The sequence below is a fragment of the Euprymna scolopes genome, chromosome 15, assembly GCF_053919585.1.
Source record: "Euprymna scolopes isolate OS-2025 chromosome 15, ASM5391958v1, whole genome shotgun sequence".
Classification (NCBI taxonomy): domain Eukaryota; kingdom Metazoa; phylum Mollusca; class Cephalopoda; order Sepiida; family Sepiolidae; genus Euprymna; species Euprymna scolopes.
Window position 1 is genome coordinate 42,054,600 of NC_136496.1, and position 18,629 is coordinate 42,073,228.

General features: G+C 33.5%; 1 protein-coding gene across 3 annotated transcripts in view; it reads left to right on the forward strand.

Moving 5' to 3' along the window:
- LOC145293790 (gastric triacylglycerol lipase-like) overlaps window positions 1–18,629 on the forward strand; it is a 423,146-nt gene that overhangs the window by 388,907 nt on the left and 15,610 nt on the right. For all 3 annotated transcript variants that reach the window (XM_080140343.1, XM_080140344.1, XM_080140342.1), the window contains exons 4-7: window positions 2,094–2,244; window positions 2,360–2,446; window positions 6,618–6,773; window positions 16,762–16,833. In XM_080140343.1, coding sequence (XP_079996469.1) covers window positions 2,094–2,244; window positions 2,360–2,446; window positions 6,618–6,773; window positions 16,762–16,833 — 466 coding nt within the window. The remainder of the gene's footprint in view (window positions 1–2,093; window positions 2,245–2,359; window positions 2,447–6,617; window positions 6,774–16,761; window positions 16,834–18,629) is intronic.

Sequence of the window (18,629 nt, forward strand, 5' to 3'; positions counted from 1 at the left end):
GCGATGGCAAAAAGACACTTACGGAATGAAAGGGAATATAATCTAAAAAGTCACCTACTTCAGGAACTGAAAATCGGGGAAACAGTGCAGGTTCAAAACCAAGTTGGTCCACACTCACGCAGATGGGCAAAGACAGGAAAGGTGGTGAAAACGCTGGCTAACAGGCAGTATAATGTACGCATTGATGGAAGTAACCGGCAACCCGTCATAATCGCAGATTCCGCCGAATAATAAACCGCGTAGTAGATACCCTTTGTCATTCGATACCTGAGGAGCCACCAGGAATGTTAGATATCATAGACAACCTGACAGGGCCCCAAATACCGAGACAATGGTTCCCCCACGTGTACAGATCAACACCAGCCCGAAACATCCGATACTCTACCAGAGCAGATGGAAGTGGATGATACAACATCCCCTAGGATGATGGAGGTTGGGGAAGATCCACCGATGCGTCGTAGCAGAAGGGAAATGCGACCACCTAGGAATATATCCCCACGACTACTCCAGCCTCAAATCATTGGACCACAACGCGAATATCTTATGGCCCCGAAAGGGAGGGCGTGTAGAGGTGGAATCGAATCCAAGACGCCTAGTTACAATACCAGAGTGGTCTTGGCGTCACACCCCCATAGAAGAAGACTCGCCCGCTTACATGAGAGGCGAGAGCAGGCTACTTAAACAAGACATTCACGACAACCGGTGCTTTCAAATATACGTCGTCTTGCCGACACTTTACAATGACGATGATCGATAATGATTATCAGTTGATGATTGTCAATATTGGATTATTAGATTGAATTACTGCTTTATAAATACCGCAAATTTTATTTTTGTTTGGCAATATAAAATGTCTAGATTTATTAATATCATTTTAAAATATAAGAAATCATTTTTATATTTAAATTGAACAACTTTTGGGGGATCATTTTTTGTTTTTACTGAAATCTTGAAAATACGTGAACTCAAACTTTAACAAAAACAAGGAAATGTATTCTTTATCAACGAAAAATATTCAAGCAAAAGATCAACCAAAACAAAAAACGAGAACGACATTGTAGAGAATGTTATTGTTAGGACTCGCCATTGGTGCACCAGGCCAAGAGTGGCAGCAATAATTCATTGGATATACATAGGATGCTGGTAGGTGAGACAAGTTCTCTGGCTTGGTATCTTCCTTGTCTCCTGTCGGTGAGACAAAAATCCTTCTGAACGGAGGAAGTTTTTGTCCTAATCCAGAGTACTTTCTTATAAGGAGCTGAATTCTCTTCACATTAAAAACAACCCCGTTGGAAGCAAAATAAATCGGGACTACTATTCTCATCTATTCTGTGTGATGTTCTGATGAAATATCAAGAACCTGTAATGAATGGCCATATAGCAGAATGTTGCCAATAAATTATTTTTGCTAAAACAGAATGAACTGCAAAGTCATTCACAGACAGTATGATGGTGGATTATACCTTTTCGCAATAATTAATAAATGAGGGAATTTTTTTTAGAGTAAAATCGCAAACATGTTATGATTTATGTAGAAACGGGTTTTTGCTAATTCAAAAGTTTGGAATTTTCAAAGATTTCCAAAAAAATTGGCAAAAACACAGTGGACAAGAAGATGTTTATTAAAGATTGTGCAGAGGAATCGATTAAAGCTCTTAAGAAATATAAAGCATAAAGTACAGACCGATTACCACCGCTACTACAAAGCACATGTTAACAAAATGCCAATCAGTGAAACGTGAAATAAAAACTCCATAAGAAGGAAGTGACAAAAAATCCCTCACACATGACAAATAGGTGAATTTTTTTTTATCTAAGATGGTGGAATCAATTCATGAGTATTTGCATAGTAAGATTGTTTGCATTAGATTTTTGTCTACACATGAACTAACGCATATAACTGTTCAACATTTCAGGATGCGTTCTATGGTGGCTTTTGTTCTGCATTTTGTACAATTTTACCATAACTTAACTCTAACCCATGCCCTTCGCAGGTCTAAACATAATCCATTAATGCCGATCTTATCTTACATTAAAAACATTCAAATTTTATATTATTCAGCTTTTCTGATTTTCATTGGTTATCTTTTCAGCTTTGACGAAATGGCTGAGTACGACATGCCGGCATTTGTCGATTATATTCTGCAGAAGACGAAACAAAAGACACTTTTCTACATCGGCCATTCGCAAGCAACAATGATTGGTTTCCAGGCATTTTCTGAAAATCAAACTCTCGCTAAAAAGGTAAGCGGCTATAGACAGAAATACTTCATTTTCTAAAATAATGAATTGAAAGCAAAAAACTTTAATACAAATTCTGTTTTATCTACGTATATTTTCTTTTCTTTTATCAATCTAGATTCGGCTTTTCGGCGCTTTGTCTCCAGTTGGTTATCTTAAAAACACACAAACAGCAGGCAATATTTACGAATCCATGAGCGATCAGGTAAAAAATACGTGTATATATATATATATATATATATATATATATATATATATATATATATATATATATGCACTGCACGTCAAATTATTAACTAAATAACATTTTTTATCAATTTCAGAAACTTACCGGTAGTTTCGTATCAAAAGCTTCGGAAACGTTGGCAATTCTGTGCGTACTGTGAACTTTTAGTACTGTTCCGCGCAATGTAAACAACTGGTCATCGTAACTGCTTAATCTACGGTATTTGAGGTGTGTCAAATTATTAACAAGGCAGTTTGTGTCGTCAATAAGATGGGTCGTAAATGTGGTTTGAGTAATTCTGAAAAGAGTCCTATTATAGAACAGCTAGCAACAGGTAAAACTCCCTCGAAATATCGAAAATGATAGAAAGGTACCATCAAACTGTGAAGAACTTTGTCAAGGACCTCACGAAAGTATAGGTGAGAGCTGATAAAGGTAAATCTACAGTTGTTTCAGGCCGTTCCCTACTCCCAATTTAATGTGAAGTTGTTAAGAACCCTGAGCAAACAAGTCGAGAAGTCTTTGACCAAGCCAGATAAAAGAATGTCTCAAAAAGTACTCGATGTAGCCCTCTGCAAGAAGTGACAAAGTCTGTTAAGCCTGTGACAACGCCTCTATTAAAGCAACATAGCATACAAAAACGATTGAAATAGGCTGAGGACAACATGAAAACGAATTTGTTGTTCACGGATGAAGTGCGTGTCACACTTGATGGCCCAGATGGATGGCAGCGTTTACGTACCAACGAGGTGATGGTGGGATAATTATTTGGGCTGGGATTATCGGAGGTATTTTAGTTGGTCCATAGAGAGTGCCAGAGGGCGTAAAATGACGTCAATGCTTACATAGCTTTTTTGAAGGAGCATTTTGAACCATGGCTGAAGAAGCAAAGGTTGACGTTCAGAAGAACTATTATTTTTATGCAGAATAATTCTCACATGCAGGAAAGAAAAGCAAAGAGTATTTGTAACAATTGGGGTTCTCTAGGCTACGGTAGATGGAGTGGCCTGCGAATTCACTAGATTTGAACCCAATTGAAAACTTTGGTGTATCGTCAAGCGACGCCTCTATGCATGTGGACGCCAATTTAAGAGAAAGATAAGGTGTGGGGTTCTCTCCATGAGGTATTGCGAGGAATAACTGTTGACGAAATCACAAATTTGACCAATTCTGTGGACCAACGTCTTTTACAAGTCATTCATAAGAAAGGATAACATATCCCCTACTAATTATGTCAACGTAGAAATTGTTATGTAATTATTGTGTTCTAAGTAATTTTCCTAGTTGATTTAATGCTTGAAAATTATTACAATAAACAAGTTATGGGTATATTGTGTTTTTCTAAACCTCATTAATAACTTGACACACAGATATCTTCTGTCATAGTTTCGCTAATACTGCTTTAAATACTTTTATTTTCTGACTGGTGTAGGTGAATAGTATTGTAAGCACTTTCTCAAAGTTTCATGGATTTTTATTCACTCGTTCCTTAAATATTTTTAAAAAATGTAAACTCGTAAATAATTTGATACGCATTTTTAGTTTTTAGCAGAATTGGATCATGTTTAGAAGTTGATATAATTTTATGTTTGTGCAATTATCGCTATCTGTTTTCTTGTGCACGTATGTTGCAGTATTTATGAAACAGTATGATACGGCGCCGGCCACAATAAAGGAAAAAAGAAAGAAAATGTAGAGAAAACGTGTATATGCGATTATCGATTGTTAAAAGACGTTATGTATGTATTTTTCGTTTACTTATGCACGATGAATTGTTTAAAAGAAATTACCAGTATCTAATAAAGATTAGAATAAATGTAAGGTTACCAGTATTTAATGTTCTGTTTATGAGCGGTTATTACGTTTGTATTGGTTTTATATAGAAGCTAGAAGTAATTGTAGGAGAGAAATAGCGACAGCTAAGACCGAATACACTGAAACCATCACAAAACGCATCAAAGCACAGAAATTAGGAACCTGCGATTTTTGGGAAATCTATAACAGTGTAGTTTAAAATGGGCAGCCAACGATTCCCCCACTATTAAACAATCAGGAGGTTGTTTCACAGCAACCGAGAAGGCTAACATGCTTGCCAGTCGGTTTTCCACTAACTCCACATTGGACCCGGCAAACCACTCTCTCCGTGACTTTCCTTTGCGGACTGACACCACACTAGATGATCTGAAAATCACCCCTTCTCAGATACGTGGTATCATAAAAAAACCTAGACACCTTAAAAGCATGTGAATCCGATCTCATCACAGCAATGCTCTTAAAATGTTCTCCGCTGAGGTTGCTCCGGTTCTCTCCCAACTTTACAACAAATGCCTTAACGAATCTTGCTTTCCTGGCTGCTGGAAAACTGCTTCTGTGGTACCAGTTTTCAAGAATTCTGGCGAGAGAACTGATCCATTAAATTATCACCCCATTAGCCTCCTCCAACTTTTCGCCAAAATATTTGAGACCATAATTAATCAAGCTCTAGTCTTTACAGCTGCTAAACTTCTGATCGACAATCAATATGGATTTAGGCAAGCTCGTTCCACAGCAGACATCCTAACTGTAATCACTGAACGTATATACCGTTCACTGGACAAAGCAGAGGAGGATAGAGCGGTAGCTCCCGATATATATAAGGCCTTTGAAAGAGTATGGTACGATTGTCTTCTAAGAAAAGTCAGATCATATGGTATCACTGGAAGATTACATAATGCAATTAAATCCTTCTTAAGTAGGAGAAAAATCCAGGTTGTCCCCGACGGTCGTACATCTAAACAATATGATATAAATGACGGAGTACCGCAGCGGTCTATTCTGGGACTTTTATTATTCCTGATATTCATAAATGACCTCATTGATAAAATTGTTTCTGAGATGGGTATATTTGCTGATGGCAACACTCTCTATAACAAGCACCGGGGATAGTGAACAAATAAATACATATCTAAGGAAATGGCAGAAACACTAGATAATGATCTCCAATCTGTAATTGAATGGGAACAAAAATTGATGGTCTCATTTAACACTGCCAAGACTAAGCTTGTTTCCTTCAATAATTACAAGAAACGTTCTCTGCCACTAATAGCAATGGCCAAAAACACATTACCTGAAAAATCTTCCTTCAAACTCCTTTGCCTAACGTTTACAGGGAACATGAATTGGAATTGAAATATAGAGATCATTGCCAAGGTTGCTGCGAAGAAGGTGGGCTCTCTCTACCGTACTAGAAAGCTACTCATACCTGAAAGTATCCTCTACCTCTATAAGGCCACCATTTACCCATGTGTGGAGTATCGTTGTCACATCTAGGCTGATGCATCTGGAAAGGGTTCAAAAAAGAGTCGTCAACCTAATCGGTCATGAACTATCAACTAGGCTTCAGACCCTGTCTCATCGACGAAATGTGGCATCCCTCTGCCTGTTCTACAAGTACTTTAATGGTGAATGCTCTCACGAATTAAAAACACTTGTATCCCCTCGACGTAAATACTCCCGACAAACCAGACAAACAGCTAAATCCCACCCCTACACAGTAGAGATCCCTAGGTGTAAAAAAGCCTTCTACTCCAATATTTTCTTTCCTGCTAAACTGCTAAACTTTGGAACTCCCTTCCAGGATTCTGCTTTCCCAACTGTACTGACATGCAGAACTTCAAATGTAATGTGAACAAACATCTTGCTACTCATCTCCATTCATAATATTCCTGTAACGTATGTCCCTGATAGTAGCCTCCTACTTCAAATTGGCACTGCTCCTTGTTTGGGGTGAAAATTAAATACAAAAAAACTATTGGACAGGGGAATTTCTACAGTAATTTTATTATATAGAAGAAAATAGTCGCACATTTACCAGTCGCATATTTCGCAAAAAGAAACTTCTAATAAATTGAAGGAAACATTAATAGACACTTTATATATGTTCGAAATATACAATATTCAGACTAATCTTTTTCATCGATACGAAATGTTAACTGCATGCTTCGATTAATTGTTCAAATGACCAAAAGATATTTCTTGATGTATGAATTAATAGAAGAAAGTTCTAAAATGTTATTCCATTTCGTTTTATTGTTAAGCTTTAAACTTACATCAGTTAAACAAATTTTTAAAGAAATGTTCTTTGTATATTTTGTTGGATTTTGTTTTCTAGTCAATTTATCTGTTATTCGGGCGAAAATCATTTTTGGGACCAGACTGGAAACGCGAATTTTTCGTGAAATCAACATGCACCCACGTATATACCCGGCGAGCTTGCATAAAGTTTGGAGAAAAGCTTGGTGGTAAATTTAGTCCGTTTTTTAATGAGGTAAGACATTTTTTAATGGGGTAAGGCATTTTTAATGGGGTAAGACATTTTTTCATAAGGTAAGACATTTTTTAATGATGTAAGACATTTTTTAATGGGGTAAGACATTTTTAATGAGGTAAGACATTTTTTAATGAGGTAATACAGTTTTTCTCAAGAAATTGTTTACATACTCTTCTTTTATCAAATCGTTTAGCTGTGGACACGTTCGGACGTTTCCATGTGACAACAAAAGTAACTTCGAAACGATGGGTCACCTTGGAAGAATCATAGTCGGGGAGCATGGAAACGTGACTAAAAAAATTAGGAAACTGCATTAAAGAGGAAATAATATACATTATGATATCTTGCGATTTTTTCTCAAAAAGAGACAACTTAGAGAAAATACCATAAAAACTACATATTATAAATTATCGGAGATTTTTTTTTTATTTAAATGCCCATTCGTGTACCAAGTAGTTCTAATTACACACACAATGAAATTGAACAAGTTATAAAAACTTAAATATAAAATATAAACTTAAATATAAAATATAAGCGTAGATAGTAAGCAGTTAATAGAATTAAAACGAGCGTATATATATATATATATATATATATATATATATATATATATATATGTGTATATATATATATAGTGTTATAGCTAGCAAGTAGCCACAAAAAAGTACAGCACAACGGAGAACAGGTTAAAACAGGCATTATATAAAAGCAACGAAAAGGTTACAAACGGAAAGTTTTGGTAATTTACCGAGCACAACAGAGTCACTCTGGAATTAGATCCCCGCCTGGGATCGCAATGAGTAAAGTTTATATGGACGATGGATTATGTTCCCCGCCAACTATATATATAAATATATATATATATATATTTATATATATATATATATATATTTATATATATATATATATTTATATATATATATATTTATATATATATATATATATATATATATATATATATATATATATATATATATATACACGCACATTTATTTAAACTATGAAGACCCGTTAACCGGTGTTACCTAGTGGAAGTCTGTCCCCTTCTCGTAAAAAAGTAAACTACGGTTGTTGTTGATGGTCGCTGCCGTCCCTGGACAGTTGCGGACACTGCAATTAAGAGAATGCGTAAATCAGTATGAATTAATATCAATCAGCAAAAAATAATGTTGTTTTTCTTTTACATAAATTGGAACGTCAAAAAACAACATTATTTTTGCACCAACCTAATATATACTAGCATTAAGATACGGACTTTACCTAAAACTGAATTACGAATTACGATCCACGAAGGTTTCACACTCATGTTTTTATTGTCACCGAAATCGGTTATCGATACTTATCTAAGATAAGATATCCAGATATAAAACCTATCTAAGAACACTGTTAGACACACACATACACACGTGCACAAATACGCAGTTTGTTTTTAATTTCTATCTCTACTATCATATAAGGTCACTTCATGTGTGTGCGAGTTCCTTCTCCGGAGCCTATTTTTTGCAAATTTCACACAAAGTTAATTTATGTCTGGCAGTGTGCTTAGCTATTTTTTGTACAGAAATTCATCAAAAAGAAAAAAATTCGATTTTAAAATCGCTTTAATTTCTTATATATAAAAAAAGAGGAATTTTTACAGGAAAATATTTAACGTTACACTGGCGAAGGAAGATGATTAAATTTCAGGAAATGTCTTTTTAAAAAAGCAGAGTTAATATAATCTGGAGATATGTCTTAGTGGTAGAGCATTTGACTAAGCATCGTATAATCCCCGGTTTAGCCCGGGTCTACCTCAGCATTTTAGTTTTATTTTTTTCTTATTAACCAGTTCCATTTACGATAAACGAATAGGACTATTTAAAATCGCCGCAAATCATTTCTTCGTTTGCATATTTTAAAACTAAACATTAATGAGAAGTGAGTTTCCAGGGCATTCAACGTCAAGGAAAATATTACCTGACGTGATATTGTAGACAAATACAGACTTAATTTGATGAACGACATGATCATTGTTATGTTATTATTGTTTTATTTTTCTTGCGAGTTAGTCCACCGAGCAAATTATTTCTCATAATATATACTAATCAACAGAAGATTTATTCCATATGTTTAAGCTTATTGTACGTGAGGGCAACGCTGCGCTGCCAGCTAGTAGTAGATAGATAAAAGATAATGTATATATATATATATGTGTGTGTGTGTGTGTGTGTGTGTGTGTGTGTGTGTGTAGTTTGTTTATTATACAAACATTATTGGCTGCATATGTGTATACATGTTTCAGAGGAATCACAATTCAAGGATAATATTTCATCAGACCAGAAAACCGTCGACATTTTAACGAGAGTAAAATTTACATTAGTGTTTATAAGATATTAGGGTGTGGTTTACGTTCTGGAAAAAGTGTACTGAACTCTGTGAATGTGGGCAGTCGCAGTTTTGGAGAGAGTTGTGGTGAAGGAAGGGAGTAGGGGTGCGGAGGGAGGGGGAAGGAATCGCTACTTTCCTATCTCATGTTTTTATGACTGTTTTATTTTTATTTCTGGTGGCGACTTCATTTTCCTATTGACATTTTTTATTTATTCGTTCATTTAATCATTTATTTTTATAATTCTATTCATCGCTTTTTATCCGTCCATTTGTTTTTAATTTTCGAATTCTTTTTTTATTTTTTATTTATTTATTCATAAGATATATATCCATATGGTCAAATTAACAGTTAGTTGAAAAGATATATGGGCCAATTTGTATGATTTAAATAAACATGGTATATTGGTAGTTATATTTTCTCCATCACCGCTGTGTTTGAGGTAATTATTGTGGCAAAGGTTTTTATATCTAGTTGGGGTAATTATCGTGGCAAAGGTTTTTATAAACTTAATCTTGATGGTTGTCATTATTTCAATTGGGTTGTTTGTTCTTTCCCCAATACTAGAATATGTATATATTTTATAGGTTTATATGCTTCATTGTGGGATAGGTTATTCAGACCATACACATACACACAGGTGCTTAATAGCATATATTTATCTATATTTTTGGTATATTCTGTTCTTAGAGTTCTCTAGTTATAGTACTTAGTTATTGTTTGGGGTCAATTGTGTGGTTAGTTTTCTAGCGCTGGTTTATAATAATACTTCTAAGTATATATCAACATTCCAATTACAAGCGTACCAGATCAATAAATTATTTTAGTCTGCCGTTTCTGGGTGTTTAATTGTCAAATATGCAACATGTACTCACCTTTATTCAATTTGTGGTAAATTGTGTTTTTGTTGTTTTTTTTTACAGTGACGTTTGAGATGGTATTGAGGGGTAACAATAGAGTGGACTCTTCCTTAATTAAGCTAAATTATTTATGCTAGACTCTTCTTTGACGTTTTTCGGTGAGTGTAATTAATTAGAGGTGTGTAGGTTTATAGTATATATTGGGATTCCACTGAAACATGTATGCACATATGTAACCAATAATGTTTGTATAATAAACAAATTATATACTAGCTCCAACCTGCATTTAGAGAGAGAGCATAAAGTATAGAAGGTTTTTTTTAAATGGAGACTTATCGGTATAATAAAATTTCATCAGCAGGTTGAGCTTAGATAGTATTTATAGACTCCATTTTTTACGTTATATTTTTCTAACTCTTTTATCCGCCGAATCCGCTCCTAATTTAAGTCTCCTTCTGCAATTGTCTATTCTATCAAGAAATATTTGGATGCATGGATTTTTTATGTTTTTTTTCTGAATATCTATTGATACACCTTAACGTCCTCTACTTCAGATAATATCGCTAAAAGGAACTGTCTACACTACCAGCAGATACCTCCATTTTAAGGTCGAACAATTCTTGGTTATATGAACGAGTCTTATGCAATTTTTTCACATATGTAAAACAAGCAGAACTCATTAACCAGCATTGCCCGGTTGATGCAGCCCCCTCATAAAAAATTCGGAAAGATTATATTATGTGTATGTATGCAATGACAATGCAAGCACAATATCGTGGGAAAATATAGAATTTGACCCAGTTAGAACTGGTAGCGGTGGAAGCACTAAATATTGAGAGAGAAAAATAGAAACTTCTTTCTCTATATTGTGATAGTGTTTCTTATCGGGTGTAATGTAGCAGTTTATTATCACGTGTGAATTTGGAAGAAATGGGGTTTGTAAGCTACATAAGATGGTGGTTGTCAATGGTAAATGTATTGAATTTGTATGCAGCATCTGTTGTTGCAAATCTACGGTACTTTGATCCAGTGGGAAATTCCTGCCATCAAAATATTGGATATGGAGATAACATCTAGACACCTTATTATCGGATCGTTCTTTACTTTTGTTTAGATTAGTGTATTTCTATGTCTACTTTAAAATAAAAACTGACTTACATGAACGTAGATATCTCTCCGTGGGTGTTGTAGAATACTACAATCACGTGATCCATCCATTAATACTACTCGTACCTATAAGCGCATTTATTGCATCCTACACATTTCTATTCTATCAAGAAATATATTGAAGCATAGATTTTGGTTGTGTTTTTCTGACTATCAATTGACACATCTTACCGTCCTCAGTTTCGGATAATATTGTTAAAAGGAACTGCTACACTCTCAGCAGATACCCATGTTTATATAATTATTTCGAAATAAAAATTGATGTACAGGAAAATGGAGATTTTTGTACTTAGGACTATTATAACAACGGAATTTATCGATAAACATGGCCCTAAATGCATTTATTTGCATGTAAACTTTTACATTTTCTTTTATTATGCAATACCTGAGTACCCACTATTGGTTTTCCTAAAATTTATAATGTTTCATGCACCTAGCTCATTTTCTTTCTTATTACCATTTCCGTTTGATACTATTACACCTACTCATACAATACTTTCACCTCTGTATTATTATCTTCTCTAGATTTGTTTGCACTCTTTCAGTTTTAAGCATTTATATTTTAAAGGATCTTATCATCATGAGCACTATTATTAGTTTTACATTATTGATTTCATCGTTATGACTATCATTATTACTCCTTATTTTATTAATAATACTATCATTGTTATAATTATTATTATCTTTGGTGTACTGCATTCTCTTCAGGGTATATTGGTTTGTATATTTTATCCTTTTACCCTTATTCCAAGTCTTATCTTCTGCCTTTATTATACTATATCCCATGCGTATCAAACTTACTATCACTTTACCATATTTTTATTGTGTCCATTTCACCTCTCTTCTGCAAATTTTATTTTTTCTTATGTTTTGCTTTATGTTACTCAATAGTGTTTATGTTTATCCTCTATTTTCTATTTATTTCTTAAATTTTTATATTTTCATTTATTTAATTTTTTTATTTATTGTTTGTTTTTTATTTCTTAACTGATTTGTTCATTTTTTATACTTTATTCATACATTTTTGTCTTTATTTTAATTGTATACCCTATCATATTTTAAACTCATTGGACGTTACGTAATTGCCCAAGCATATATACCTACCCAAGAACATATTCCATAAAACTACCGCCTAATCACAGTCTAGCCCACGCTAAGTCTTACATTTACTACAATAATTGCCCCGATACCTATACACCCCACCAATGTTTATCCCTAAACAAGATGCTCTGAAATGTATATTGCTAGCCGTACCGTAACTACTTTGTTACTTATCAGTCCCAATCCTCTTCTGATCAAAGCATTAGGCTTCGAAATGCCTGTCATTAAGAGTTTTGATAATACTAGTTTGTATTCCCTTATTTGTTATTGATGAATAAATCTGTATGCAAAAGTATATATTTTTCTATTGTCAATATCTTCCTCTTAACGCTAAGAGGAAAATATTGATAATAAAAAATATTTTCCTCTTAGCGTTTATACACACACACACACGCACACACATATATATAAGAGATGAAAACCTTCGATACTGTGTGCATTTAAAGCATGCTGCACATAACAGCTTCGAGCAGAATGATAAGTTTCGGCACAATAAATTAAAAAGGAAGGCGTGTAAAAGGATACGAGAATTCCTTAGGGTACCAAAGGACTATAAGAGTCAGTACCATGGGCAAATCACATATAGTAATTAGAAGGGAGAAAAAGTAAAATATGCCGTAAATACGTAGGAAGAAAAGATATAACCTTATATTTTTAGAGATGAATGTATACGGGATATCCTTGTTTTTGGATCTTGGACGCTCTGATGGAGGAAAAAAAAAAGAAAAATCACAGAAATCCAGCCACAGTTAGAATTCAGTGTGCAAGTAGGGACTTTGGCGCAGGGGATGATGGTTATATAGTTAAGGGTGATGTTTCAAATATCTTTATCGAGTTCTAAGTGTCAAGCAAGGAAAACTGAGTGAATCAGTGTGATAAAAATTAATTAGAAGCCAACCACAAAGTAAATGAGCTTTGATGTATGTTCCAAAAACATAAAACAGTTAGAAAATAAGGCAAAACTCTAATTTAGAACAACTATGCGAATGAAAGAATCAGAACACATTTGGACGAACAATCGTCGAATTGTTTAAGAGGTAAAATGGGACCTCGGTTACGGCATAAAGGTGGCTGGATGAAGCAGCTGGTATTGTACATAAGAGGTACTACTCTACACCCAAAAGGAATAGATCAGGGAGATCAGATAGAGATTCTGGTCTAAATAAAATTTATGGAATCAGTTGGAAAAGGCTGACGAAGTTTATTTTTATATTTTTTATGGTGTCTGATCTTTCTTAGCCAATTGGCTGTACAGAGAAAAATGTACTAGAATTTAAAAAATGCGTACATCTTTTTAAAAAATAAGAAGGAAATGAGTTTCATGAAAGAGCTGTCCCTTTTCATGTAAGTAAGAAAGCATACTAAATAAGTGAAAATTATATTAGGATAAGGCTAGGCTCGAACCCAGTTCACAATTGTTAGAGATAATGGATAATGGAATGATAGAAATTCCATTTTTAATATATATTGTTTTTGTCGGAAAAAGAGCCAATTGTCCATTCTTTTAAAAATCTGGATATAAAATATGTCAGTTAAATAAATGCACAATGCGAGTTAAATATATTGTTTTAAAAATAGGTTAGAATTTCAATTTAAGAGTCTTTTGTTTGTCAAAAGTGTGTTTGAACAAACATATGTTATGCCACGTAAAAATTAGTCACGTTGTAAACACATTTCTAACGTCATAAACAAAGGAATATAGGAATTTAAGGGTTCGAAAAAGAGTTGGTGAGTCAAGAGTTGAAAGAAGGGTTGATGAGAGAGTCAGTTGGAGAAGAGAGCCCCTTAGGGAAGGAAAAATAGACCATGTAAATAAAAGTTTGAATACCTCTATGCAACAAAAATACGTTGTTGGAAATACCAGAAATTACAGTTTTTGTTAAAAAAGAAAGTGAGTTTAGTTTTTTTCCTTTCCTTTGTTTCTTTACGACGGAGTGTTGAGTGCGTTAAAATGTAACAACGCGATTAAAAAATAAGTTACATGATATAGGTAGTGCATGAATGAGCATTACTTAGTTTTAATAGAAAACTTATTGTGTTAGGTTTTATTATCGTTATTGTTATAGGAATAAATAATCAGCAAAAAACGCATTCATACTATGGTTTTGTTCTCACTGTATTTTTTCTAAGTTAGTGTGTTTTAAAATTATTGTAATGATAATTCAAAATTTACAACTGTAAAAACAACTTTGAATTGCATCGTGCATTTTCTTTTCAAGAGTTGATCGTGTGTTACATTTATTGTTATTTTTTAAGGAAGAACTAATCAAATTGTTTTTTTTTAATATACAGGTTTTTATATCTGTTTTTTAATCTTTGAGATGAGGATTGATAATTCGTATTATTTGGAGTCTTCAGACTACTGTACTCATCTGGACTATAATTTTAGCAATATTTTGGTCGATGCAACTTCCGATCTTCTTTGGATGTATCTTGTCAAACTCGGAAATGTTTCTGTCGAACTTGGAAATCTCCACTGAATATCGATTGGACTTCTTTATTTAATCAATGAGTATAAAATGCTTTCGTTGCGTCAGGCAGGAGTTAGTGGAAGTATTAAATAATTCGCAATTGTTTTTTTTTTGTTTTTTGAGGATTGAACTTTCAATTTCTAGAAGTGTAGCGCGCCGACACATTTCGAAAGTATGTTCAAATTCTTGAGTTTAACAGAAATAATCCCGAGCCGAACATGATGCTACCGAAATAGATCGAAAGTTACATGGACCGAAACGTTGTGGAAATTATAACAACAATCTGAAGAATCCAAACAATACTCACGTATATCTTATTTAAAAGCATGCAACAGAGTAGTTTTTCTACATTTCTTGTGTAAAAATCCTAGCTTTGTGATGATTAGTTTGGCAATGATAAAACAGCTGTGATCTTTATCGAAATTAATTGGCTCCCAAAGAGACTTGGACTATGTCTGAATATTTTCATAATACAAATATATATATATATATATATATATATATATATATATAATATAGTATAATATAAAGCTGAACGTCTCTGTGTGGGTGTGGGTGTGGGTGTGGGTGTGTCTGGTCACGAATAGGCTCCTGTATGGTTGACCATTTTAAAAAACTGATTACATATAATGACAGATGTATTGAGGATCAGGAATGGGGATGTTTGATCTGGCAGAACGGTGGTTCATAAAAATTGTGGGGTATGCGTTCGCGCCTGGCCCCCAAAATATGGCAATAAAAATGAAAAAAAAACTTTTACACGGGTTTTTGATATAGATGTACATAATAATACTTTGATACATTACAATAGTACAACCCTTAATTCGACGGCGCAATACTACACCGTGCAATACTGTAAAACTGAAACGAAACTGGTCTGCTTGAAAAGGGCGCCATTTTCTTCTTATTCATATTCATATCGATTCTTTGCTTTAAAAAACTAAAGTAATTACGTGTTTACTTTTTTAATATCCCATTTTGCTGTTTCGGATTATTTTACTAAAGTAAGTAAAGCTTCATTATTTTTCCAAACTGTTTTTGTTTCTTTGTTTTTCGATATTTCGGCGATATTATTTAGTAATAGTGTTTAGTTGAAAAGCCAACAAACGCCTACCCGAAAAAATAAATATACAAGAAATAAATGTTACCATAGTCAATAAAAGTTCAGTTCATGTTTTCTGTTTGTTTTAAAATAGTTTTTAATGCTCTTTACTTGAAATAATTTCAGCGAACCGGAATTAAAATGAAATTTGAGGCGATAACTACTTAAATTAATTTTTATATAAACTACACATGCCATAATCGAATATTCCTCAAGCACAAAATAACGGAAAACATTAAAATATGGTTATAAATATTACTTACGTTAGCGGAACTCTCTGAAATTGTTAACACAGAATGCTCAGGTGATCCCATTCAAACTGAAAACTGGGCTCTCCAGTTCAAAGTCGCTGCCATTTTGATTTTTTTAAAACCGTTTCGTGAATTAAAAAAAATATTTTACAAACTACTTAAAAATACAAACCAATGAACTTTTCTATCATAAAAGTAACTTTTATTGACAATGGTAACATTTATTTCTTGTATATTTACATTATATATATATATATATATATATATATATATATATATATATATATATAACATTTTCTCTTTGTAAAGAAATATTATTTTGTTGGTCACTCTTGACAACGAATGGAAAGAAAGTTGATATAAAAAAACATATTTTCCCGAAAATTATCTTCACTTTCATCATATTTTGCTTAGAGTAAAATTTTTGAGGATAAAATCCTATCTCTTTACAACCCCTTCCTTTTCATAACTTATCATACAATTACAGTCTACTACTTTTTGTAGGCTGTTTTTGAACCCTGTCAACGACGTGTACTTCTGCTAGTATATATATATATATATATATATATATATATATATATATATGCGTGTGTGTGTATATAACTATGTATGAGAATATATGCATATGTGTGTATGTACAAAACGTATCCCTGTGTTTTATCTTGCAGAGTCGCGTAGCCATTTATTTCATGCAAAGTCCAGCAGGTTCTTCAGTACAGAACTTGGTTCATTGGGCGCAGGTAAATATATAAGATTAGAATATTTCCTATGATTGTATTGTTTAAACGTATATCAACTTTCTGATAATGGGATTCACTTATTGAACAAATCTGAACAAAATTAATAGGGAAAATATCCACCTTTTCTAAATAAACAACGTTCTTGGCGGCAGCGAAAGCTTCGGAAAATGGGTGCACACACATACAGGCACACAACTACACACATATATGCGACCCTCCGACTGTTTGACTAATTTTCTACACTGATAATTGCGTAAAACTAAAACACTAGTGGGTGTAGTTATTGTTATAAAAAATAATTGTCAAAATCAATTTTTAAAATATTATAGTTATATATAAATCACATATGGCTGCATATATTTACATTGGTATACGTATATATGTACGTTTAATATATACATGTGTGTAAATATATGTCTCGATATAAATATCTGTACGTTTAATATATATATGTATATATATATATATATATATATATATATATATATATATATATAGGGTGCGTAAGGTATCTGATGACACAACACTTAAAAAAAACAGAAAATAAAACCGTTAAATCGTTGAAATTTACTATTTCCTGTAACAAAACAAATAAATATAATATTAATCTACGTTTTTGTTCTGTATATATCCTCCTGATTCTTATCACCATCTTAATTCGATTCGACAGCGACTGCAAGCTTTGATCAGGTGTTTTTTATTTACGTCCTTCATTGCTCGGATTATTGTTTTTATAAGTGAAGATTTGATAGTGGGGTGCTAATTAACTTTTTTTTTTAACTGCTCTTCACACGTTATTATTCAAAAGGATTGAGATATCGTGAGTTAGGAGGCCATAAGTTTAGTGTGATATGATCATGAAAATCCTCGGCCATCCGATCCTGAGTTTTGAGAGCTTTATATGACAGTCCCAAGTCTTGTTGAAAGACATAGTGTTTCCATTAGCAAAGTTATCTAACCAAAGTTTGACTCTGGTTTAAGAGTCTTAAGATAGGTACCTGCATTGACTCTAAGGCCCTGTAGAAAAAATGAGGAGACATGATGTGCCCTTCAATTCTAAGAATACCGAAAACTATCACGGTCTTGCGATTTCTGAATTACCGTGTTTCGTTTTTATAGACACTATTAGAACGTGTCTTTTCATTTCATTAGTTATAGTAGTACGAGGTGTCTTTAATAGCTTTCCAGATATTTTTTGAGTTGGACACTTTTATTGGCAGAAACCGCATTCGAAATAATCTCCGTTGGTTACAATGCAATTGTTGTACCGTTCTAACAACTTCTGCAAAGCCTTAAGGAAGTCATCCTTGTAACAGTTTTTTTCATCTTCTCAATTGTCTCCCAACGAAAGATTTAATGGTTTCCTTGAATTTAAGGAAAAAGCAAAAGTCACGGAGAGCAAGATTTGAACTATAGGGAGGGTGGGGAACTCTTCATGCCCATCTGAGTTAAATAGTCTGTAAAAAGGATGTAGTTATGGACTGGTGCATTGTCCTGGTGGAAATGCAACTGACGATTTGAAGAATACTGACCTCTTACGACGTAATTCTTTCCTGAACTCCCTTAAAACCTCATCATAGTATTCCTTGTTGATTGTCTGTCGAGTGGATATAGATCATGCCTGTGCTGTCAAAATAAGAGATTGTCATAAATTTCTGAGTTAATGTGCTCTGTCTGACCTTTGTGGGTTCAGGGAGAGCCAGCATACTTTCACTGAGAACTCTATCTCTTGGTCTTTTGGTCATAACAGTAGATTCAACTTTCATCGCAGGTCACCATGGCATCAAAAACTGCGG